This window comes from Grampus griseus (genome assembly GCF_964374135.1).
Source record: "Grampus griseus genome assembly, chromosome: 20".
Classification (NCBI taxonomy): domain Eukaryota; kingdom Metazoa; phylum Chordata; class Mammalia; order Artiodactyla; family Delphinidae; genus Grampus; species Grampus griseus.
In genome coordinates, this window is record NC_139014.1 from 49,000,780 (window position 1) to 49,026,068 (window position 25,289).

The 25,289-nt window shown below is 48.1% G+C and overlaps 3 protein-coding genes across 6 annotated transcripts in view; 2 read left to right on the forward strand and 1 right to left on the reverse strand.

The window, feature by feature from the left end:
• ANKFY1 (ankyrin repeat and FYVE domain containing 1) overlaps positions 1–6,237 on the forward strand; it is a 76,835-nt gene extending 70,598 nt beyond the window's left edge. For both annotated transcript variants that reach the window (XM_082678363.1, XM_082678364.1), the window contains 2 exons: positions 1,348–1,438; positions 2,111–6,237. In XM_082678363.1, the coding sequence (XP_082534489.1) occupies positions 1,348–1,438; positions 2,111–2,243 (224 nt within the window). In that variant the 3' untranslated portion in view covers positions 2,244–6,237. The remainder of the gene's footprint in view (positions 1–1,347; positions 1,439–2,110) is intronic.
• A 23-nt stretch (positions 6,238–6,260) lies between these two features.
• Positions 6,261–21,145, reverse strand: CYB5D2 (cytochrome b5 domain containing 2). Of its 2 annotated transcripts, XR_014298282.1 has the most exons (5): positions 20,837–21,145; positions 16,484–16,624; positions 12,427–12,613; positions 11,175–11,928; positions 6,261–6,615 (listed from the first exon to the last, which is right to left on the reverse strand). XR_014298282.1 is itself a non-coding variant. In XM_082678365.1 (4 exons), the coding sequence occupies exons 1-4, from the start codon at positions 21,084–21,086 to the stop codon at positions 11,712–11,714; spliced, it is 795 nt and encodes a 264-aa protein (XP_082534491.1). In that variant the 5' UTR covers positions 21,087–21,145; the 3' UTR covers positions 10,779–11,711. The 2 variants fall into 2 exon arrangements, 1 of the variants encoding a protein (XP_082534491.1); XM_082678365.1 differs by lacking the exon at positions 6,261–6,615 and having other exon boundaries at positions 10,779–11,928.
• A 512-nt stretch (positions 21,146–21,657) lies between these two features.
• The window catches only part of ZZEF1 (zinc finger ZZ-type and EF-hand domain containing 1), a gene marked incomplete at its 5' end in the record, with an annotated part of 111,795 nt that continues 108,163 nt past the window's right edge, over positions 21,658–25,289 (forward strand). For both annotated transcript variants that reach the window (XM_082678577.1, XM_082678576.1), the window contains one exon: positions 21,658–22,011. In XM_082678577.1, coding sequence (XP_082534703.1) covers positions 21,658–22,011 — 354 coding nt within the window. The remainder of the gene's footprint in view (positions 22,012–25,289) is intronic.

Below are 25,289 nucleotides of genomic sequence, written 5' to 3' on the forward strand. Positions count from 1 at the left end.
AAACGAGCTCAGACATACTTAGTAGCTGTGTGATCTTGATGTAGGTGACTTGCCCAAGGTCACAAAGCTGGTTTGTAGCAGAGCCAGCACCAAAGTGCGGTGTTGCTATAGCTAGTCTACTCTCTGCCGTGCTCTTGGTCAACCTTTAAGGAGCTCAGATCAGGAGCCCACACCATCTGCAGTGCTGGCATGTGGAAGGTGCTTGGTGACGATTGATTCCTCCCCGTGAGCTCGGTCTCCTTCTCTGCATGGAGCACTCAAAGCAGTGCCGGCATGTGGTTAGAGAAATGCTAGTGGTTGCTGCTGTCACCTACACTGGTAACTTCCAACCGAATGCCCCACAGCTTCCACAGACTCAAAACTGAACTCCTCTGCTGCTCTGCTTCTCTCTGATGTCTCTTCCCTGCCAGTGGTCCCACCTCAGACTCAGTGACTCTGTCCAGAAACCTGGGAATCACCTTTGTCTCCTTCCTGCTCCCTGCCTCCCTCTCACCCCCGACTTGTGTTCAGTCACCAGACCTGATGGATTCTGCCCCCTTCATTGCTCTTGTCTGGTCCCTCCATCCCTGTTCCCCTTACCATGGGGCCCCTGCCAGTCTTTCCAGCTGTTGGTCTGCCCTCTCCCTGCCATACCATCCCTGACTGCATGTGTTTCCCCCACAGACACTGTGCTGTTTCACTGCCTTAAGACTGTTTCCTTCCTACCCCCGTCTGCCTGGCAGACACTGGTTCTCCATATTTTCCTGTGTGCCACTTTCCCTGACCTACTTAGAATATAGACAGACCTCGGTCAGTTCCCGACCACCACAATAAAGTGAACATTGCAATAAACTAAGTCACACAAATTTTTTTGGCTTCCCAGCGCATATAAAAGTTCTATTTACATTGTACTGTAGTTTATTGCGTATGCAGTGGCACTGTCCAAAAATCAATGTATATACCTCAATTGAAAAATACTTCATTGTTAAAAAATGCCAAAATAAAATAGTAACATCAAAGATCACTGATCACAGATCATCATAACAAATATAATAATAATGAAAAAGTTTGAAATTTTTGAGAATTACCAAAGTGTGACAGAGACATGAAGTAAGAAAATGCTCTTGGAAAAATGGCACTGCTAGACTTGCTCAATGCAGGGTTGCCACAAACCTTCAATTTGTAAAAAGTACGATATCTGCAAAGCGCAATAAAAGGAAGCGTGCCTGTATGTTGCTTTCTTATCCTTCACGTCCCTCTGCGACGTGTTGCTTTATTTACTGGGCCATTTCCCTGCTACTTCTGAGCCCCAGGTCTGGCTGGGCACAGTCGGTATCTGACAGGAACTAGTCTTGTGCTGTGTTGCAGATATGCTGTCCAAGGAGCCTCCGTGGTGTGACGGCTCCAATTGCTATGAGTGTACTGCCAAGTTTGGAGTCACAACTCGCAAACATCACTGGTAAGACTGTCCCCGCCCACCCCCCACCAATCACTTGCCAGAGGAATAAGGGGATTTCTGCTATACCATTGCTGCTGCCTTTTCCCATGGTAAACTATGAACTTGCCAGGGCCCTGTACTCTCCTGGGCAACACTTGACCACACGGAGCAATGAGGTGACGGGACCCTGCACACTTCTAGTGATGTACAGAGGCCAGCGGGCACTCAGACTGATGGCTTTCCTGCTGAATGCTGGGGTTCACAGTGCTAGGTGGCCTGTCAGGCCTCCTGTCGTCTTAGCCAGGCTTCCTGCTTGCAGTGAAGCTGAGTTGATCACTGCGCTCCCAGGACGTGTGCTTCCCAGCCTGAGCACAGGCCACTGTCCTGAGAACTGAGGAGCTGTTCCCATTACAGGGAGACGCTTCTTTGGCTCTTGCTGAGCCTTTCTTGAGCTTTAAAGAAAGAGGCTTCTCCAGGATCACTTTAACGTAATTATTGGCTAGAATTTTGTTATCATGGACTATAAATTATACATGCGTTGGTATGATTTGGCTGGCGAGGGGCAGAGCTGGCCTCAGAGTGCCAGGCGTGGGCTTGCTTGTCCGATGGGGCACTGCCGTGCTGTGCTCGCGTGCCAGGCGGCAGTCTGCTCTCGAGAACCCCTCTCACACTTCCTTTCTTTGCTTCCCACAGTCGTCACTGCGGACGTCTTCTTTGCCATAAATGCTCGACCAAGGAGATTCCTATTATAAAGTTTGATCTGAACAAGCCTGTGCGAGTTTGCAACATTTGCTTTGATGTACTGACTTTGGGTGGGGTCTCTTAGTGAGCCCCCGGGAAGGTCCAGGCCACATCCTCGGTTGCATCCCCAGCAGCTGCTCTGCTCACCAGCCTGACCCCCCCACCCTCCACCCCCCAGAGCAGGAGCTGGCAGTTGTGTTCTTGCGGCAATAGACTGGAGCAATTAAGGACCGTGGTGTGACAGATCCCATCTCAAATAATTCTGTGTGATTGTCAGTTTATCAGACTATGATCAAGGTCACTAGACGTCTCACTAATTGGACCAGGTCTTTTAGCCTAAGTGGTAAATGTGATAGGAATTAGACCCCATTCTGCTAGCAATGTACAAGGATGCTTCGAAAACCATTTTCCCTTCCAGTAGCTTAGTGTCCATCTCAGAGCATTCATGAAGTCTTCCTGACTGGGTGGACTTCCTAGGCAGAGCCTAACCGTAGGAAGCTGGCATCTGGCTGCACGACAAGAGCTGGCTTTACTCTAGGGTAAGTGGCTGTGGACTTTTCTGCACAGTGTTTTCATAAAGGTAATAGGATCCTCTTGCCCTGAAATCTCGCTCTCTCTTTTTTTTTTTTTTTTGGGAAAAGCTAAGCTGTATTTTTAGTGAACTACCCCTTTAAAAAAGGTGAAATATTTCTAAGCAGGGTTCAAAGATGAGAGCTGAAAAATTGTGGCCTTAACAACTGAAAGCTTTACCAGTATTCATGCTACTCGGGTGTCAGGATTGCGGTGTGGCAGCTTGACACCTCCTAGCAGCCGTCTTGTTCTCTCATCTTACTGTGTCCTGTCTATGGAGTCCTCAGTCACCTGCCACTAGGCAGTGGTGGAGAAAATGCACTTTTATTGTGCTGCACTTTTTATATAGCTGCATTATTGGTGATTCCAATTTAAAAATCCATATTCAAAAATACCCTCACGCATCCATGCATCAGTGATTCTAATGATCGGCTTTGACTGGACCTCAGCTCACACTAAGTCTTAAAGGGAAAACTCCTGCGGAGTGTCATGTGGAGCAGGAGAGTGACACGGGCCAAGTGAGGGGAAGGGGACTCTCCAGCCTCAGGCTGGCAGGTCCCATCTCCTTGACACGAGTGCTTCTTGCTGAAACCTTTGCAGTTATGTTGTGAGTGCTGTCCGTCCCAGGTCCCAGGTCCTTGCCCCATAAGAGCCAACAGCCAAAGGCCCTGGCCAAGTGTGTGTGACCCCATCTTGGAAGGCTCGCTCGTGTGCTGAATGAGGCCCCCAGAGCCTACCAGGCCTTAGTCGCTGCTAGTACTGCATTAATCCTGAAGTGTTAAACTTCTTTTCTTTTGAAGGTTTGGCCAGTTTTTTAAAAAAATGCACATTTAAAGAGAAACTTCTACCACTGCTTTAAAAACAAAACAAAACAAAACTCTGAGATGAACAATATGTGTTGTACAGCTATACTCAGAGATTAACAATCTCAATCATACATACTGTTTTTTTCAGACATTTAACCACTACATTTTTTTGTATTAATGAAGTATGAATATATGTGTAAAAGGGACTAAATATTTTTTTTGCAGCAGCAGCCTGTTGTTTTGTTTGGATAATGGTGTGTCCTCCATGTCGCTGTAGACTTATACATCCTACTGCCTAAATATGTGTGTAAAATGAGCTGATAAGCCAGAGTGCTACGGTTTTTTTTTAACATTTCTGTGGATTTATAAGATATATATGCTTTCTATGTTAATATGAGCTTGTGCACAATGTTTCAAAGAAAAAATTAATTAGAAGAGTTCTCCTGTCCCCAAAAGTCTGTGACATATTTCATATAGAATTTTTATAGGAAAACAGCTAGTCTTGGCAAACACCTGACCACGTGAAGCATGTGGTCAGTTTCCATTTTCTGTTGCCTGAACAGGGCCTGAGGAAGTAGGCCTTAGTTAGGTGGCTTGGTTCTTTAATTGGAAAGTAAGATAATTATGCTTCAGATATGAATTGAGGTAGTCGGTACTTTTATACCTGTTCTTCTAACGTTCATGGTAGAGAGAGCAGGACGGAAATTCAATCAGGGATGAGATTGATTGTCCTGCCCCTGCCCTACTATACCAATTTCAATAACACTCTAATTTCACTTAAGAATCTTGAAATCATGTTTGAAATTGTTGAGTCAAGCTTCTTTTTCTTCACAGAGTCCAGGGATAGCAATGGTACTTAGCTGCCACAAGTTGGGGGAACATTTTGTGAGTTCTGCGTTGGCTTCAGGTAGATCTTGTAGATCTAGAAAAAGCACCTTTCCACAGTCTTAGGCTCTCCCTGCCGTGCCGATGCTTGCAGGGCTGTGTCTCAGGATCCTTGAGTGGTGGCTGACCTGGGGGGACTTGACGTGCTCTCAGTCCCCTTTGTGCTCTCCAGGCCGTCAGACTTGACTCTAGAACTGCCTGGCTGTTCTTGTTACATTTTAATCCATAGCTTACATACTAATAGAAAAAACTCAATTTTATTCATTCAGAAAGTTGCCAACTGTGACTGAGTAGAGCAGGAAGAATAAACTTTATTGAAATATAATTTGTTGAATCAGTCAACATTTTACGCTGAATTAGCTTTTTAACTGCCTCATGCTCATCACCAGATTTATGATACAGTGTGTTCTTTACAGTCCTTTCTTTTTTTTTTTAAAGATGAAGGTACAAACCATGTGCTATATATATAAATGGAATGGCTAAAACTAACTTGCTATGATCCTCGAACACAGGAATTTCCCACAAACTTAAGTGCCTACACTTAGGACTTATTAACTTTCAGTTATCTTTTAGTGGTGTCTCACTGAATGATGTATTAGAATATGTGTTCTGTTTGGAGTTTGTTGCCTGTGCATTGTCAACCCTAGTTACCAACTTAGTCGAGGCTGGATTAGATTGTTCAGTTCACCTGCCATATTCTCTCCAGGAGTGGGGTCCACGTGACCACTAGTCCTCTACCTCAGAGCCCTGAGTTATTTGTGACCGCCCTGTTCAGCTTTCCTCTCTCCTCTCCCTGAATGGGGTCCCTGCATGGAACTCAGCGTGCTTGTGGGTTCACCACCACTCCCGGTTCATGTCTCCCACTTGTTGTATTGAACGGTATTGTGCTAATCTTATCTGTAGGCATGAAGTGGAGGAAAAGCCTTGGGACAGGGGAAAACCTTGATCTCCATCTAGGTTTCTTTTTAATCTGGAGAAAAACCCCTATTGAACTATGTAATGCTTAGATCTGAAAGGCAAACTAACTCCCCAGGTGACAGTAGCATGAGCAAGTAAATGTAACGCTTCCATGACAGCCCCGCGTGGAGCTTGCAGGTTGAGACTGAGAGAGAGCTCCTGAAACAAGCTTTCTTCCAGGACCTGGGACTGCTTCCCTCGGGCCCAGGCCCAGGAGAACTGGGCATGGGGCTGGCAAGACCAGCCCCTCCTAATCTGAAGCACCAAAGCTCCCCAGCCCCTCTGGGGAGAGGAGGAAGCTGAGGACAAATAACTTTCTAAAGCGTTTGGAAGCCACATTCTCATTTTGTGGAAGTAATTTAGTGAAGAGCTGATTATTTGACTAAACACTTATTAAATTTCCAGAAACATCATAGATGCCTTAAAGATTTTCTTTGGAAGATCATTGCCTGTACTGTTACTTTTTTGTGTGGCATAAGTAATATATTAACCTGTTACAACCGACAACATTGGTTTTCTGTAGCTAGGGAGTCTTGAGTTGGCAGCCTGTTCAGCTTAATGACTTAATGTCCTTTTTTGGCACATGTGTGGAGTTGGCTGTTACCATGACATACCTGTGTGCTATACCAAGGGGGAGGGCTGGGCCAAAACTGCAGGCACACATTTGGGTTGATCACCTTGGCTTCCAAGCCATTCCGGGTGGTGCTCAGTGTGGGGCGAGAGCATCATATAGGACCATGGCGCTTAGCAGCATTGTTTCTTTGGAGTCCGTGTAATGGAATGTATTTTTCAAATATTGATATTTGCATTTTCTGTAATATTTCCATATAAATAAAATGAGGTAAAATTGTACATTTAAAGTGGAAACCTTAATAACACATTTGTAGTTCCTTTTTTTTTTAAATTTATTTATTTATTTTTGGCTGGGTTGGGTCTTCATTGCTGTGCACAGGCTTTCTCTAGTTGTGGAGAGCAGGGGCTACTCTTCGTTGCGGTGCGGGCTTCTCATTGCTGTGGCTTCTCTTGTTGCAGAGCACAGGCCCTAGGCACGCAGGCTTCAGTAGTTGCAGCACATGGTCTCAGTAGTTGTGGCTCACAGGCTCTAGAGCACAGGCTCAGCAGTTGTGGCGCACAGGCTTAGTTGCTCCGTGGCATGTGGGATCTTCCCAGACCAGGGCTCGAACCCGGGTCCCCTGCATTGGCAGGCGGATTCTTAACCACTGTGCCACCAGGGAAGCCCTGTAAGCATTAAAAACAAACACAAAAATTTTAACACTCCTGACATGTGAATACATTTCTTTAACAGCTACCCTCTAGGAAAATCTGAATTTCCAACACTTTTCAGAAACACATGGTTGACAGCAGTGAGAAGGTAGCTGTTTTAGGCATAATGACCAGCTGCCTGGATGTCCTGTGCTCTTGGCCCAGACTTCAGCTCATGGTGACGTCTGTGACCACAGCTGCCCAGGCTCAGCCACCTGACCCCACTGCAGCTCTCCCGTGGACCCTGGAAATTCCCTCCCTGACTCCATTATTTAGGAGCAACTCGAGAAGATCCCCCCATGGTGAGGTTTCTGCTGGCCTTGGTCTGAAGGGAGGACTGGTGCTGTGGGTTTCAGAGAAAACTAAGGAAAGTTTAGGGGTCTGCAAGTTAAAATCTAGTGATCCATAATTCCCTCATACAAACTGCATGAATCTAGTAGCTCACCTCACCATCACACTTTCTTGAACTAGTGTTCTCCTTTCCCTTACCTGTTTTCCATTTTGCTCACTCCTGGTTCGGACCAGCTATGGTGATTGATAAATCGCATTCTCTGGTGGCTTTACTCAGAGTTAATAGGCACTGTTGGGGGCTTCCACGTAACAATCCCAAGTAATCCTAATAGCCGTCCCTGAGGAGAACACTGGTCATATTTTGTCATAATATGTGAGTACAAACCGGCATGTTTCATAATTTCTGTGCCTTCATTTTTATGTCTGTAAAACAGAAGTGAGCACGGTTCGTCCTAGCTCACAGGGTTGCCCTGAGGAAGGCGATCAGTATTAGGTCATATGTCCTTCCTCTCATGCAAGTACACGAATTCTGGTGTGCACAGCGAGGGTCCCCTCCAGTGTGGACTGATGGGAGCAATGTCTGCTGCCTATTTGCAGGAATCTGGGGGCCCAGGGAATAGGAAGTGCTTTCGAGGATGGAAATTCAGATTTCCACAGATTTCTGAACAGATATCCCTAACCTGTCCGTAGCGTCTATCTTTCAGATCACAGTTTGTCCTGGAGCTGAGCAAGCTAGGGATGGCGGCAATGGTCTGATACGGGTCCCTTTGCAAGTTAAAGGGACTGAGCTGTGGCCAAAAAATTCTGGGCTCTTCCCTCTTAGTTCTGTGTTTCTGGAAAAACTGGAATCTCAGGATTAAAAGGCAGACGTTACAATTTCCTCCAGCATGTTGGAAGGCAGCTGCCCAGCCCTTGCTTTAACACTGCTCATGGTGTGGCAGAGAGAGCAGACCTGGGTAAGAAGCTCAGCTCTATTCACTTTGTTATAAAGCAGAAACTAACACACCATTGTAAAGCAGTTATACTCCAATAAAGATGTAAAACAAACAAACAAACACAAAAAACTCAGCCCTGCCGTGCAATGACTGTTGTAACCATTAGATGTGGGGTGGGAGAATTTATGCCCCTTTTCTGGACCATAAGAAGACCCTCTCAAGGCTGGCATCGAGGTTCAGTGAGAACAGACAAAGCTCCCTCCCTGCTCAGCATGTTTGCCCAACATGTATTAGTTTCCTTCTCCACTTCCCTCTGTCAGCAGGTCTTAACTGCCCGAGCTGAACTTTCTGTGGCTTGCATCACGGAGGGACTACCTTCCTCCTCCATAGTCTTGCCCAGGAGAGAGGAAGGAGAGGCATTTCTCCAGTAGCCACTAGCTTCTCATGGCTGAGCCTTCTGGATCATTAACATGACAACCTACTCTTGGCGAATCCTTTGAAGACTCATCCACTGCCCTGGTGTGAGGAGGCTGTTTCCTATAAAGTAAGTGGTCGGCATCGAAAAGGAAACGAGTGCTCATTGAGCAAGGAAGTGAGCAGCCCGCAGAGGCTGGATGAGTGTGTCCTGAAATGTGGGCTCAGGGGTGTTGCATCAGCCAGAGTTCAGGTCTGTACTTGGCTGGGATGACTCTTAAGTGCCTTGTTTTGCTCTTTTTCCTTATCAGTTTGTTTTGGAAGGATCTAAACATCTCTGGACCTGGCCTCCACGCTATCCCTGCATTCCTACCCCAGGAGTGGCCTCTGGCCGCTCTAACCAGGGCTTTACTTGGCCATACTACAAGCTCCTTGAGGTCAGGAGCCTCACTTCCCCCCAGCCCAACCCCATGGCACACAGATGCTTGGTAAATATCTGTCGAATAACTAAGGACTAAGGAGAGCAGTGGCAGTGACTAGTTCTCAGTTAGCCTGGGGTTGAGTCAGCAGGGGTGCCTCAGGCACTGAGCTCAAGGGCTGTGTGGAACTCAGAATAAGGTCCTCACTTAAGTTCGCCTCCTTACTGTTTGCTCCTGCTCCAGGGAGGGCGGAGACATACCAAGCCATGGAGGCACGAAGATAGCACTGAGTCAGGACAAGAACCTTGAGTTCTAGGCTCAGCTTCATTGCTATGTGCCTTTATTAAGTTCTTTGGGCCTCGGTTGCCTCATCTGCAAGAGAGCTAATTCTGCACACTTCTCGTGTCCTAGGTATGGTGGATATGGGGGTACAAAGCCAAGTGATCCTTGGTCCCTGTCTCAAAGAGAGTCTGCAGTCCAATGCGAGAGGCTGATAGGAAATTCATAGTTACGGGACACTGTGACATTTGTTATTTTAGGAGTGAACACAGAATTATTTTCCTAGAGGAAAGTGCGTCTAAATCCACTGGTGGGCCAGTGGTTCATGAAGCCTCCCATTTGATTGAGCTACGTTATTAAGGGATAAGAGGTAGAAAAATTGAGAAGAAGACATGTCATTCCAGGCAGAAGGGACAGCCGGGGTGAAGGTGTTGCAGGCATAAAGCAGCGAGGTGAAGGCTGGAGGGATCAGTGCACGTGGGAGGTGGTGGCAGAGATACAGAGGCTAAGAGGAGACGGACCCTAGAAGGGCCTCGTGTGCCGCTGAAGAGTTAGCACCTGATCCTTACAGATAAGGGAGCCACTGAAGAGGTTTAAACGGAGAATGCCCCGAACATCACGGGGATGGCTTGGCAGTGTGGAGGATGGGCTGGAGGGAGTGCAGTTAGATCAGGTGAGAAAGGAAGGCCTCAACCAGAGGAGGAGTACTGAACAGGTAAGGGGTGGGATTGCTAGGACCTGGAGACTGGTCAGGAGGAGGGGCTCAGGAGGGAAGGGGCTGGGGATGATGGCCAGGATTCTTACTTGGTGTGACTGGGTGCTTTGAGATGGCGATGATGGAACCATCCAGGGACACTGGAAGAATCACCAGGGAGAAGATGAAGACTAAATGCCAGAACTGTGGAGACTCTGGTGCCTGCAGAAATGGTCAGGAAAGCCGCCTGGACGAGATTGCAGACCTGGCAGCTGACGCAGGAGCGACAGGAGCTGGTGGGAAGGCGTGTGGAGGAGAGGCTTCCAGGAGGCTGGAAGGGACCCCCGAGGGAGATAAGGGAAATGGGGAAAAAGCCAAGGGAGGCTTTCACGAGGGCCCTCAGGTGGGACAGGTCCAGGTAGGTAATAATTGAATGTGGCCGTGCGTTTGCCAGTACAGAATTTATCCTGCTGTGGCGCAGGGAAGGGCTAAGCTGGGCGACTGTGTTGCAGGCAGACGGGGGCTGAGGAGCAAAGCCTGAGTACATGCAGCATTCTCCAAAGCTTCGCTGGGACGGGAAGTAGGGACAGGAAGGAGTTACGGGGCCTCAGAAGAATGGGGCAGGAGGGAAGGGAAGTGAGCTGTTGAATGCAGACTTAGAGGGAAGAGCCGGGAGGCAGGAAGAGGTTAAAGGTGCTGGAAAGGCCGGTGAGGAAGATCCTGAGATGGCAAAAGGAGCCAAGAGCAGGATTCAGGCGTGAAGAGCAGCTGTGGCCGAAGGGCAGTGAGCCACACCAGTTAGGGCAGGCAGCCTCCGTTTTCCAGTCCGTGAATCTGGATAGCTATTAAGTGAGATTAATGATAAAGGAGAGGAAAAAAGACCAAGAAAGGGAGGACAGGGAATGTTTAGATTAACAGCTGAGGGGACTGGGAGAAGTTGAGGTGAAGGCACAGATGGGGAGACCATGAACCTGTAATCGCTTCAGATTCGTTTCCTTACCTGTAAGGTAGGAACTCTGCCCCCTTGAGCTTAACTAGAATCGAGGAGGTAACGGGTATGAACTTGGTCCAGTGTGGGAGATTACAGATGACCTTGGACACACCACCCACTGTTGAGGCTGTTTGTATTGGCATTTGTAGCCTTGCCCAAACTTTGATGTTGCGCTAGCCAGTGTCCGCGTTAGAGCTGTGAAACTACCTTTTGCTCAAAAATGCAGACTTCTCCCTTTGAAAACACACCACCCCTAATTTTAAGTGTTTAAAGAGAAACAATATCTTTGCTTTAAATTGTTGCTTTGTTCAGAGTTATCTGGATTTGCTGCATCCCTAAGAGCAAAAACTTTTCCATTTCCAGAACTAGCCTATCCTGTTTTATTGTCACCTCTCACTATATTGGTCCAGCTCGAATTAACTCAATGCGGCTTTTGGCTGTACTGATAAATTCAAGTTTGCCTAAGGGCAGAGGTCTTACTTTTAAGAAAGGTTGTAAAAGTCAGGGCTCACATTAGCAAGTGGGGAACCGGAACAGGGTTGTGTTGACACTGTTAGTTCGTATGGCTTTTCTGGATGGGTCTGCTTGTTTCTGAGTTGTAAGGGAATGACGTAGGCCCCGATGTCCTGGTCAGGATGAGACTTACAAGCAGGGCCCAGGCCGGCAGCTGATCTGGGCAGCCTGGGAGTCCGTGGAAAGGAAGCTGTTGGAGCTCAGAGCCCTTCTGCGTGTCTGTCCAGTTAGCTCTGAGTTGGTCAAATTTGTGCCCGTTAATACCTGCGAACTCCAAAGGATGATGGTGAGGAGATCTAGCGGAATAGTGGCAAAAACAGGCCGACCAGTACTAGGCAGGTTGCCAAGCACTGGGCTCAGTCACCAAAATGGTGAGCCCATGGGGAGGGGCATGAGTCCTGTCTGCAGAGCATGGCCCAGTCCTTCCAGGCCCTCTTGTTTCATGTAGGAGCCCTCCTAGGGCACAGGAGTCAAGGGCCCATTAGGGAAAGGCAGGTGAGGGTTCCCTGTGGGTTATGGACATACAGGGTACCGGCTCAGAGGGGGACATAGCATGTGATGGCTAGGGGTGGGCAGCCTGTGTATTCCTCCAAGTTGGGGTGGTCCAAGTCCCCACGATTTCTGTGTGTAGGGTTGTCCGGCGTCTGGTCACTAGGGGGGCCAGTTGTTCTCACACACACGCAGTGGGGCTCCTTGGCACCTGGCTTAAACAGCTTCCTGGGGACGCCAATCCAGTCTCTGCTCACACCTCCACTAAGGAGAGAAGGAAAGAGGGCTGCTTAAAGCATGAAGTCGTGAGTTTCTCTGGGAAGGGAGGAGAGGGAGCAGTGAACCAGGCCTTGCGAAAAGGAGAAGCCATTTCACTTGCTGCCTTGGTGTTTTCCCAAGGCAGTGGTCTGCAGTGTTCACCCGAACCTTCTTGCTCTCCCCCGAGGTCCTCCAGCTTCCCCTCTGAGGGCACAGCCCGTCGTCCTTTCACTGCTGCTCCAGCCCCTGCCCTCTGCCTTCCTAGGAGGCCGCGCCACTTCCCTGCACTGGTGGCAACACCTGTGAAAGGCTTTTCCCCACTGGCCTCTGAGCGTCTCAAAAGCAGCGTCTGGCTTGAGAATCGCTATCCCAGAGCACACGTATTTTGACAAAGTTCCCCTGGGTTAACAGTCAATTTATGGCCTCACTGAACAGCACAGATGTGGTGACCTAGAAGATGGATTTGGGGGAGAGGCGGGAGGAACAGAAGGAAAGCCCGTTTACCTCCTCTGGGAGCACCAGAACCGGCTGCCCCGGGTTGAGCTCCACTCAGCATTGCATGGTGGAAACTTCTGCTTCTCTTTCAGTTCCTGTTTATTTGCCTCCAAGCCTTTGGTGATCATGGCTTCTGCCTGGGTCAGTTCTGGAGTAGGTAGCCCATCCTCTCCGTAGAACCTTCCTGTCACCCTCCCTGTGGTGACAGGAAAGCTGACATCAGAGTAGCCGTGGGAGGGGGGGCAGGAACAGAGGCTTAGCTCCTGCAGAAGTCCTGGTAAAGCCAAGTCCCCAGGGCTTCCGCCTTCCACAGTAGCCTGCTGGCTGCTGATTTATTAAGAACTGGTTGGAGGGACTTGTGTTGCCTTCTATCCCGATGTCTCTCAACATCTTATATGACTCTGGATAGACGCCTCCCTGTTCTAGATGTAGAGTCCTCCAGCACGGAAATTATAAAATCCTTCCCCACATGTCACTCATTTTTCAGTGTTCCACAGTGCTTGAGGTACACAGTAGGTGTCCAAGAAATGCTTGATGAATGAATGGCTTATTGCATAACATTTTTGTGGCTCATTTCTTCCCCACATTGAATTATTTTGTCTTATATGGATATAAATAAGTCATTTATTGAGTGTTCACTCAGCATCAGGAGCTGTGCTAGCACTTTACCAGTATTTTGTAATCCTCCTAACACCCGTTTGAAAGAGAAATCAGTGCTCCCGTGGTCCTAGGAGAGAGACTGGGAGACTGAATAGCTGGGAAGTCCCTGAAGCTAGTAAGTGGGTCTGGCCCTGAGCTCATGCTCTCCCCTCCACCATTCTTTTCCGGCTCAGTCCTTCAGTGGACAAGCTGAGTGGAAACTGGTTTTAGTTTGAAATCCCCGTCAGAATTTGTAAGGTCTGAGCTATGGCAGTGGCCAGCAAGTGGTCGGCGAGCCTGTAGGCCAGAGCCAAGAAGAGATCAGTTCTTAGATGCAGGGACTTGCATCTCCGAGTCCTGAAGTGCAAGTGGCTTTCACAGCAGCCCCTGGCACAGGGCAAGAGAAGCAGCAGAAAGGACTTCTAGAAGGTTTGCCCAAGTAGGAGGAGGTATCTGTACATACCTGCTCCTGCTGTGTCTGTCCAATCTTCTCAGTCCCCGAGAACTGAGATTCCAGGGTACGTTCGTGTACCAGATTCAGTTCATCTTCTCAAGTCCAACACCCTATCCTGACCTTTCCAATTCTATTCTTATCACTTTGTTTTTTCGGCCACTCCATGTGGCTTGCGGGATCTTAGTTCCCCAACCAGGGGTTGAACCCAGGCCCCCTGCAGTGGAAGCGCAGAGTCCTAACCAGGGGACCGCCAGGGAGGTCCCTATTCTTATCACTTCTGCCTGGGTTCCCTGGCTTAGGAGCCCTGGATCTCTGACTCCTCCTTCACATCTAAATGTACACTTCCCTTCGTTCATGTCCAAACCATGGGTGAATCGTGTCGGTCCAACCTTTAAAAAACACCGATTCTGCCCATTCCTTTCCATTTCCACTGCTACCACCCTAATCCAGACGACGGATTACGACAGTGGCCTCCCGGTGGTCTCTGCTTCAGCTCATTCCTTCCCACAGTTCTTTCTCTACAGAGTAGCTGGGGTGACCTTGTAAAAACGTAAATCACACCTCCATGCCTGGTTTATACCCCCTATGGCTTCCTAAAACATATGGATAAAACACAAACTTCTTATCAAAGGCCTCCAAGACAAGCATCTGACCTGTGTTTGCTTCTTCAGCCTCCTAAGTGGTCCCCTCCCTCACTGTAGGCTCCCTGCCCATGCTTCGCTGCTCCCCGCCTCGCGCACTCTGTTCCCTCAGCCTGAAATACTCTCTTCTCAGATCTCAGGATGGCTGGCTCCTTCTCACCTTCCAGGTCTCAGCTTAATTTTCATTTCCTCCAAGAGGCTACCCTGACCGTCTGCTCTAAAGGTGTCACGCACACACCCAAACATGCATCACATTAGTTTTAGCTTATTCACAGTCCTATCTGGAATTGTCTAGTCAGTTTACTAGTTTATGATACTGCTCTCCCCACCAGTGAGGCCCCAGCACTCAAAGCAGCTTAGTTTAGAGCATTCATTTTGAACGCTTGTTAGAATAAATGAAGGGAGCAGGGCCCAAGTCCCAGGGCTTCAGTCTGAGTTGGCCTGGCACCGCACTTTCTCCTGTAGAGGGTCTCTGTATGCATGGTGACAAGCCTGTCCTGGTGGGTTTTAGACATGAGACCCAAAGAGAGGACAGCAGTAGTAGAGGCAACAGAGGAAGAGGCAGAAGCTGTGTCGTGAGAATGGCGGTCACCATTGGCTGGGTCTCCAGAACACAAAAATGGCATCTCGTTTCCCCTCGAGGCCTGGCCATATGGCTGCCAAGATGGCTTCCTGCTGTCGTCCTTCAGTGTGCACCTGTGTAATAAACCTTCATCTTCTGACGCTCTGTCCTGAGGGTTTCTGGTGCCCTGAAAGAACCTAACACTGCCCTCCCCTTACAGAATGAGCTAACAGAGGACAGGAACTGCATTCAGCTCATCTGTGGTCCCCATGAGGACCAGAACCACAGCATATCCATAGCAGATACTCGAATATATCCTGACTTTAACTACAGTCCTTCGGAGGCATTTCTGACCATGTGCCCCTCACTCCCCTGCACGTTAACACTGTTCAGACAAGACGAGTTCACTCATCTCACCAAACACATCAGTTTGCTCCTCGACATCAGTGTGATGTGTTTGGTCTGGCATCCTTTGCTGACACACAGGACTCCACTTTTATTCTTCTTTGTTGGGTTTTTTCCTTATTAACACAGTCATGTTTCAGCTTTGGTTTGGCAACTTTATGGGGAAAAGGGAGAACCAAGCCTTCTGAAGGCCAGACCGATAGAGGTCAGTTCCTTCAGTGGCAAACATAGTTGTGATCTGAGGAGTGGCCTGGTGCAGACTGGGTGAAAACAAAGATGGGGGGTGCTGCAGGTTGGGGTGACAGGGGCCAACAGTGGTGGGTGTGGAAGAGGGGGCACTGGAAACAGAACTTCAGATTCATGAAAAAAGCCTTGGCTAGTTGGACGTGGACGGAGCAGAGGAGTCAGTGAAAATGCCAGTGAAATGTTCTCAGCAAAGGTAACCCAGGGAGTAATGACAGAAGCAGACATGCAGGGGCATTAGGGGCAGAGAAAGAACTTCCAATTTAGACCTGTTCCAGGGTGAAGTGACACTGATGTTCCTCAGGAAATTAGCCGTGTCTAAGTGGGCTCCAGTGAGAGGTCAGGGCAGCAGTAGATGGAGAACAGGGGCCCAACCATCCCAGTTGTCAGTGTTTGTGAAGCAATCTACTGTTTAGTGTCTAACATTTCTTTAGGACACCGTTAGGTATCTTCTCATTTAGGTAGCAGGTGCCGCGCTCCACACAACTGGCTTGAACAAGTGTTTGATGAGCATGACTTCCACCTGGGAGGCAGTTCGTTGAGGATGGGCACAGGTTGATGTCTGTCTCCTTCGGGGACGAAGTAAAAGGATATTTGTCAAAACCATTTGCAAACAGGCTTTGAGCCTCCCTGACTGTGTCTGAAGCCAGACTCCTGGAACACGGCGAGATGGGGAAGCTGCCCTCCTGGGCGGGTCACTCAAGAGTGGCGCAGGCTGTGGGGCAGCAGAGGCCAAAGCCAGTGGTCGGGCAGTCCTCTCCCAGGAGCGAGAGCAAGGGAAACAGGGACCTCCCCGGTGGGCCCGTGGTTAGGACTCCGCGCCTTCACTGCCGAGGGCCTGGTCGGATCCCTGGTCAGGGAACTGAGATCCCACAAGCCGCGGCATGACCAAAAAAAAAGGTGATGGAAACAAGCGCCCCAGCCATTTCCTTCCGGGACATATCGCCACACTGACAGCCGGAGTTTAAGGTGAAAAATCCATGGGCATTTTTCAGATTTTAACCTTGAGTCCAATCCCCAAAGAATTCTAGCCCCTTAAAAAAACTGCAAGACAAACAAAACAAGAAAACAACTGCAAGACAACTAAATGAAATCTATGGAAATGACCTGTGGAATACTTACCGATGAATTCATAATTCTTCTCATAGAATGAAAGCCAACTTTGGAGTGTCAGCATCTCAGAAAATGACAGGTCAGATACATCATCCACAAGGCCTCCTTCAGAGTAGTCCCCGGTCACAAACGCTCTGGATGCGTCTCGGCCTGCAGGGGAGATGTTTCCAGTAGATTAACTTATAAATCACCAACACTGTAGCAACTCAAGAATCTGTTTTCTGAGAAACATCTCCCCCAAACCCTCACTCCCCAGCCCCCAGCAAAGCTGATCCCTCCTCCCCCTCGGTGACAGACGCCCCTGGATCTTAGACATACTTTCTGGCATGCATCCTGTTCTTTCATTGACTTTCAGCAACATTTCGCATGGTGGACCATGTCCCTTGGCTTCTGTGACACTATACTCTTGGTTTTCCTCCTACCCTTCTAGCTCATTTTCTACCAGCCTCAGACATCAGTTCTTGTTCACCTCCTTTGCTCCATCCACACCCTCCACTTGACAATCTCATCCACTCCGTGGTTTCAAGTACCACCTCTCTGCCAAAGATGCCAAATTTGTATGTTTAGCTCAGACTTCTCTTGAGCTCCAGACCTGTATATCCAGTTGTCTGCTCAACGTGCCTTAGATGACTTTCAGACATCACAAGTTAAAAATGTCCATACTGCATCCCCAGCCCCTGGAAACCTGCCTCTATTCTAGTACTCCCTGTCTTGGTTAATAACCAGTTGCTCACTCCAGAAATGTAGTCCTTGACTCCTCCTTCATCCCTTACATCCCATCAGTCCCCAAGTCCTATAATTTCTTCCTAAATATCAGTCTGCCTGGCCCCATCTACTACTAAGCAAGCCCGGGCTGCCGTCGTCTCTCATCTGAACTACTAGAGTAACCTGCTAGGTCTCCCTGCATTCATTTGGCCCCCTGCTCATCTATTTTCCATACAACACTTAGACTGATATTTTAATTAAATCGATCATACCATTCTCTTGCTTCAGAATCCTCAGGGGCTTCCTTTTGCCCTATGACAAGGTACATATTCCTTAGCAGGCCATTCAAGGCTCTGCACCAGCCACCGCCAACCTCACCTTGCCACTGTACTCCCTTTCTCGCTCTCCTCCCCCACTAGGCTAAGGCCTCTAGTAACACCACTATGTTCTTTTAACACTCATCACAAAAATAACTGATTAACTGCTTATGTGATAACTATTTAACGTCTGTCATTTCTACTAGTCCGCAAGTTTTATCAGGGAAAAGAACATACCAAACTAAAGAATCAGTTCCCCAGTGTCTGGTGGTGCCTGATCTTTAGTAAATTCTCAGTAAATACACGACTGAATGAAACCCATACATTTATAGTTAATTGATTTTCAATAAGGGTGCCAATTCAATGAGGGAAAGAACAAATGGTGCTGGGACAACTGAATAGTGACATGCAAAGGAATGAAATTGGACCCCTACCATATATAAAATTGACTCCATAAATCAATGACCTGAATTATGAGCTAAAAATATAAAACTCTTAGGAGAAAACATAGGTGTAAGTCTTTGTGACCTAGGATTAGGCAATGGTTTCTTAGCTAGGACACCAAAAGCACAAACCACCAGAGGGAAAATAATTAGGATTTGGTCAGAAATTTTAAATTTTGTGCATTAAAGGACACTATCAAGAAAGTGAAGCCCTGAAACCATAAAACACCCAAGAGAAAACAGGCAGCATGCTCTTTTTTTTTTTTTTTTTTTTTTTTGGCCGTGCTGTTTGTGGGATCTTAGTTCCCCAACCAGGGATCGAGCCTGGGCCCTCGGCAGTGAAACTGCAGAGTTCTAACTACTGGACTGCCAGGGAATTCCCGGCAGTATGCTCTTTGATATTGGTTTTGGCAGTATTTTTGGGAATGTCTCCTCAGGCAAGGAAAACAAAAGCAAAAGTAAACAAATGAAACTACATCAAACTTAAAAGCTTTTGCACAGCAAAGGAAACTATCAACAAAACGAAAAGGCAAGGGAATTCCCTGGCGGTCCAGTGGTTAGGACTCCGTGCTTCCACTGCAGGGGGCCAGGGTTTGATCTCTGGTGGGGAACTAAGATCCTGCAAGCTTCAAGGCGCAGCCAAAACAAACAGAAAACCCGAAAAGGCAGCCTACTGAATGGGAGAAGATATTTGTAAATGATATATCTGATAAAGGGTTACCATCTAAAATATACAAAGAACTCATACAACTCAGCATCAACAGAACAAAATAAAACAGGGACTTCCCTGGTGGCAGAGTGGTTAAGAGTCCGCCTGCTAATGCGGGGGACACGGGTTCGAGCCCTGGTCCGGGAAGATCCCACGTGCCGTGGAGCAACTAAGCCCGTGTGCCACAACTACTGAAGCCCATGTGCCTAGAGCCCATGCTCCACAACAAGAGAAGCCACCGCAATGAGAAGCCCACGCACCGCAGCGAAGAGTAGCCCTTGCTCTCCGCAACTAGAGAAGGCCCGCGCAACTTGTACATAATGTTCATAGTATTATTCATAATAAGCAAAAAGTGGAGACAACCCAAATATCCAAGAAATGATGAATAGATCAACAAAATGTGGTATATCTATACAATGGAATATTATTTGGCCATAAAAAGGCATGGAGTCTTGACATGCCGATACATCATGAATGAACTTTGAAAACATTATGCTAAGTGAATGAAGCCAGACACAAAAGGCCACATGCATGACTCCATTTACATGAAATGCCCAGAAGAGGCAAATCTTTTGAGACAGAAAGTAGATACTTGTTGCCAGGGGCTAAGTAGTCGGAGGGGTTGGGGAATGACTCCTAATAGATATGGGGTTTCTTTTGGGGGTGATAAAAATGCTCTGAAATGAGATAATGGTGATACTTGCACAACTTTCTATGTTCACAACCACTTGTACTCTTTAAAAGGGTGGATTTTATACCATCTGAATATCTTTAAAAAAAAATATTGACTAAGCGAATAAGTGAACATACCTGCTTCCCTACTAGAGTGCATAGGTGTTGGGGAGCAATGTTATAATCTCTGATTCCTCAGCACGTGGTACAGGGCCAGCTACATGGCAGTGGTCAGTAAATAGATGGTGAATAAGTATTGGGCACAAAGGAACTCAGTCGACAGTGGAGCACATTGCAAAAGAAAAACCACTCCAGAAATGGAGTGTTTTCTGCTCACACTTGTGCATACAGCCATGATGGCTGCATCAGAGTGCGGCAGGAGAGTGCACCAAAGTGTCCTCACCTGGCAGGTAAGTAAAACACTTGATTCCAGTTCCAGCTCTGCTTCTAACTCACTGTGTAGCCCTGGGTAAGTCCCTTCCCCTTCTGGACTGTTTGAGGAGCTCAGCAACACCAACTGAACTTAATTCCTTCTCTGTCAATGCTTCTATTTCTTAAAAGTTCTCCCTAAAGACAGGGAAGTGACTTGTATTTAAGTACCAGAGGCAGCTACCCAGTTCTCCTGAAATAATGACAAGTGGGAAATGCTTATTTCCTATCAGCTTAGTCACTGGCCGTAGGCTTGCTCGTCGTCTTTTTCTTTTTTAATCTAGGAGATGGTCATTCTTCTGGGCTGGTAAGACGACATCTCTAAAAGTAATAGGCTGGTGTTCCTAGTTCAAGTCCTGTCAGGACTTAGTTGTGAGGGCTCTAGGCAAATCACATCCTCCAATCCCCCAAGATATAAAATAGGGAGAACAGAATAATCCTCATTTGACAAATGTTCTTTGAGGCCTAACGTGCCAGCTTTGTTCTAAGTACTGAAGGACTGTAAATGAGGCCAGACTCCTTCCCTGTGCTCTAACCTGATAAACTTTTTCAAGGAAGGCAGACAAATGCATTTGTACTAGAAGCAAGAACGACTCAAACCAAATGTACTACTTTTAGGGGAAACCTGGAGCAGGGGGAAAGGAAGATCGCTTCCAATTGGGGCACACTGAAGAAATGGTTGGAATCATTTCCAACCATTTGGGGAACTCTTGAGGCCGGGGAAGGGCGTCACTCATCTCTGGGCCCTGAGAGCCACGCAGTGTGGCACAAAGCATGTACTGGGGGCTTCTGCTGGCGAGTAAAAGGTAACTCGTAAGAGGCAAGAGATGTGTTTCTCCAGCCTAACTCAAGAAGAGCAGTGGGGAAAGATAGGGAAAGCAAAGGCTGGCAACAGTTGCCCATAGTCCTGCCCGAGTCAAAACAGACCAGAAGGATGATGCAGCTGAGCCCGGTCCCCACGCTGGTCTGACGAATGTGGGGAGGAAAAGAGGAAATGAATAAACGAATGAATAAGTGAATGAATGAAGCGCAGACGCCTACCGGCCCGCATCGTAACAGGAATAGGCGTGAACCGCCCCGCTAATACCTGCGAAGCCGCTATAGTGGGCCCCAGGCTCGTAGTGCCTCCGGCCAGAGGACACATCGTAGACGCGTCCGAGCAAGGCCAAGTAGAGGCCCCGGTCCCCAGGGCGGCCGCGATAGCGGGCCAGCTCCTCGGGTATGAAAAGGCGAAAGTCAGCGCGGGGACTCCACCAGCCCATCAGCCGTGCGGCCATCGCCGCCGCTGCCGCCGTGGCCAGGCCCAGCCAGAGCCCACGCCTGCCGAGGCTCAGCATTTCGACAGCCGCACCGCCTCGGCTCCTCCGAGATTGCTGCCTCTCTGTCCACAACTAAGATGGCGGAGAACCGGCCGCTACGTCACCGGCGCGACGCGCGCTCTTCTGTGTCCGCCTGTCACCAAGGGGACAACGGAGGACTGAAAGGGGAAAGTCTGGCGAAAAGTTCACTCCCTGGCTCCAACTCTTTCTCGTACTTTTCTAGCATAGCTAGCGACTGTGGAGGGATACCGAGAAAGTGAGTAGCGGGAAGCCTTCCTGGCCGGCAGATTATCTGCCCCCAACAAAGATGGTGGCAAAGGAGGCCGCGGGAGGACGTAGACGTAATGACAGACGCGCCGTCTTGGAAATCAGGATGCCCTAGCTAGCTGTCTCACGACAGCTGGTGGAGTCCACTTGACGGCGCCTTTGCGACATCAGTCCTCGCTTGTCAGCGAGGAAGCCGGAAGCCGCAGCCGCCGCCGTCCCTTCCTCGTCCCCGCCCGCCGGGTGCCGTCGGAGGTTGACAGGTCGAGGCAGGGAGGCGGCGGCGGCGGCGGCGGCAGAGCCGGGCGCTCGAGACGGAGACCTCATGGGGAACGCTCCGAGTCACAGCAGTGAAGACGAGGCGGCAGCCGCCGGGGGCGAGGCCTGGGGTCCGCACCAGGACTGGGCCAAGGACTCGGGGACGACCCCCGGTCCGGGCCCCGCGGCCCCGGCGCTACCTCCCGCCGCAGCGCTACTGGAGCCGGCCCGACTGCGAGAGGCGGCGGCTGCGCTGCGGCCCGCGCCGCCCTACGAGTCTCTGGTGTCTAGGCACCACGGCGCGCTGTTGCGCTGGCTGGAAGAGCGGCTGGGCCGCGGCGAAGAGTCCGTCACCCTGGAGCAGTTCGGGGAGCTGCTGGAGGCTCGTGGCGCCGGCTTCTCGGGCGAGCGGTTCGAGGAGGTCAGGGCTGACTGGCGACTGTGGGGCGGGGGCAGGGCGGTCGCCCCCAAGGGCGTGAAGAGGTGGGCGGTGGCTTTGGAGAGGCTGGGCAGGAACCCATAGGGTGTGCAGGTTCCCAGAATAGGAGCATGAGTGTGCTGGGACTCACAGTGGGCGCTTCCAGCCTGTTCACTTTGGGAGACGACTGTGAATCTATTTAACCTTTATTAGAGGTGTGGAAATCCTGGACTAGGCCGTTCTTGCTCGGAAGTACTGGACAGGTGTAGATGTCTTTGCATGTTGCTGTGGTATAGACCTTTGTGCTGTTGTCTGACGCTGCATCAACTGCCCTCTGGAGCTTCCTTATCATGCTCCAGAATGGTTTAAGGGAGATGTGCTCTAGGGATCAAGGGAGTGGCCATGAAAACCATTCTGTTTTATTGGCCCTTGGGTTTTTGCAGGGCCCCTTCTGAATCCAGTGTGTGGGCCTGACGAATGTGGGAGGAGAATAACACATATTGGAAATTTTCACATTCTGAAAGCCATTCTCATCACGCAGAAACTAGCTTTTCCAAAACACACATTTGTTTTAGAACTTTGAAAAGTCACATTTTCGACTCATTTAAACCTACCTAGAGCCTAAAACTGACAGGCAAATACCAGGTTTCCTGTCACTACTTGTAATTGTATATAATAGCTTTGGGCATAGTCACCAGCATTGTTTCTGTTAAGTGATTAACTGCAAATTGATATGGCAACAAAATATTTTCCTTGAAAGGGATCTTAGAAATTATCTGTACCGCATTCTTCATTTTAGAGTTAAGAAAAGAACTGATCCAGGATCACCCTGTGAATCATTGGCAAAACTGAGACTGTCACTCAGATCTCTTGGTTTTTTGTTTTTCTTACGTCACACTACCTCCTTGGGGCCCTGTTTCTTTAACTCCACAATGTTATAACAGAAGGTGCTTAATTTGTGAAAATGGGTAAACCATGTAGTATATTCAGTGTCAGTGAAGGGTGGGTGCATAAAGCAGTAAACTGACAGGTACTTGTAATGCCATTAAAAAGTGATGTACACTTTAAAACCGGAGGCTTTTAAAATATTTTAAGGATGTTTTCCTCTACATGGCCAGAATTCAGATAATGTGGTTTGTGTGTTTCTTATATTTTCCTTTTAAAAATACCTGTAAAGAATCCCGACTTTAGAAAATGTTGGTAATATAACTTAGTGAAGTGTCTCCTTTTTTTTTTTAAATTCCAGGAGCATTCATAATAATTTCCACTCTTTTCGTTTTGTTCTGGTTTGTTTTTTGGCCATGCTGCGTGGCTTGTGGGATCTTATTACCCTGACCAGGGATCAAACCTGGGCCCCCTGCAGTGGAAGTGTGGAGTCCTAGTTACTGGACTGCCAGGGAATTCCCAATACTTTCCACTCTAGTCCTAGGTGTGTAAAGAGAAAATGAAGCAGTGTCAGAAAGAGCTGTGCAGATCTCTTGAAGGAGTTAGCACATTTCAAAATTGTCCAAAAGAGAATGGAGAGAAACTGTTTACATTGTGAGAGTGTCTGACAGGAATAGAGCTACAGGAGTCCCGTAATGTAAGGCCAGAAGTCCTCGAGGTGTGGTCCAGAATTCACTCAAGGACTATGACGTTATCCATTCATTCACTGAGCAAATATTTATTGGGCATATACTGAGTGCTCAGCACTTGGATGACAGTGGACAAAGCAGATAACTTGTTCTTAAAGAGTATCTAGTACTGAAAGTGATGCACGTTAACCCAGCAATTATAGGTGTGGTGAGTATTAACCAAGGGAAAGCATAGTGAAAAAATAGGAGTATTTAAGCTCATCCAGGGTGTCAAGGAAGACTTACCTGAGAAAGTTAACTTTTCAGCTCTGATTTGAAGGCTGAAAGCAGACAAGGAGCAGAGGTGTTAGCAGTGTTTCAGGCAGAGGGAGTCGAATACACAAGTCCCAAGTCCAGAGAATAGAGAATCAGAAAGAATGGTAGGATGTGTTATGGTTACAAAACTGCTTCAAGGCAGAAAATCCAGTGCATCAGTGCTTTAAATGATAAAGAAGCTTTTTATGTAAAAGTCCACTTAGGCAGTCCAGGATTGATATGGCAGTTTCACAATTATCAGGGACCTGACTCTGTCCATCTTCTTGTGCTGTCATCCTCCACAGTCACCTTCCACTTAATGACCCAAATGACTCTGTTGCTGTTGCTTTGCACAACCAGCAGGAAAGGGAAAAGGAAGGAGAGGGCCACAAACCCATTTGGCCAAACCCAGTCACATGGCTACACTTAAATGCAAGGGAGGCTGGGAAAGATCCTTATTCCATGGCCATATATTCAGCTAAAAATCAGGATTTAATTACTGAGGAAGAGGAAAACAGATATTGGGTTACAATTTCATAGACTGCAGCAGGAGGAGAGCAAGGCTAGGAAGCAGGCAGGGACCAGATTGTAGAGCAGGTTCTCATCGGTGTGTAGTATTTACTAGTGTAATGGTAAGAGTTTCCAAGTTGTACATGTTGGTTCTTCCGGCTCCTGTTGCCATCCATGTGTACCCAGCTGTCTTGCCTTCACATACCTGTGACCTCAGTTGCTTGAAGTGTTGTCCTAAAAAAATTCTTGAACTTGTACCAAAGACCAAAGTCTGAAACGTTGTCATTTTATAGTATAACACACCTTTTCTCTTGGTGGGTGTGGTCCATGGAGAAGGACTCTTTGATTTGGTCACAGGGAGAAATATTTAATTTAATTGACTCCTATGTAGAAGAGGAATTAGAGTTAAAATTAAATTCTTATTTGACATCAGAGATTAGAGATTAGATATTGTGCTCTTAATATGATAAGCTTCCAGAAAATCATGTAGACTTTGGAGCAGGAAAAAAGTGCTGAACATAGGATGATAGCAGATGCCTTGAATGTGGGAATTTAGTATGAATAGGTCTTATTATTATTTTTATTTTTTTTTTTTTGCGATACGTGGGCCTCTCACTGTTGTGGCCTCTCCCGTTGCGGAGCACAGGCTCCGGACGTGCAGGCTTAGCGGCCATGGCTCACGGGCCCAGCCGCTCTGTGGCATGTGGGATCTTCCCGGACCAGGGCACGAACCCGTATCCCCTGCATCGGCAGGCGGACTCTCACCACTGCGCCACCAGGGAAGCCCTAGGTCTTATTTTATTAATTTTCTGTATTAGCTTTGGTGCCTACTTTGTGAAATTCGTTGGGTTGTAAAGTCTGAAGGAAGGACCATTTTCTTTTTTTAATTTAATTTAATTTATT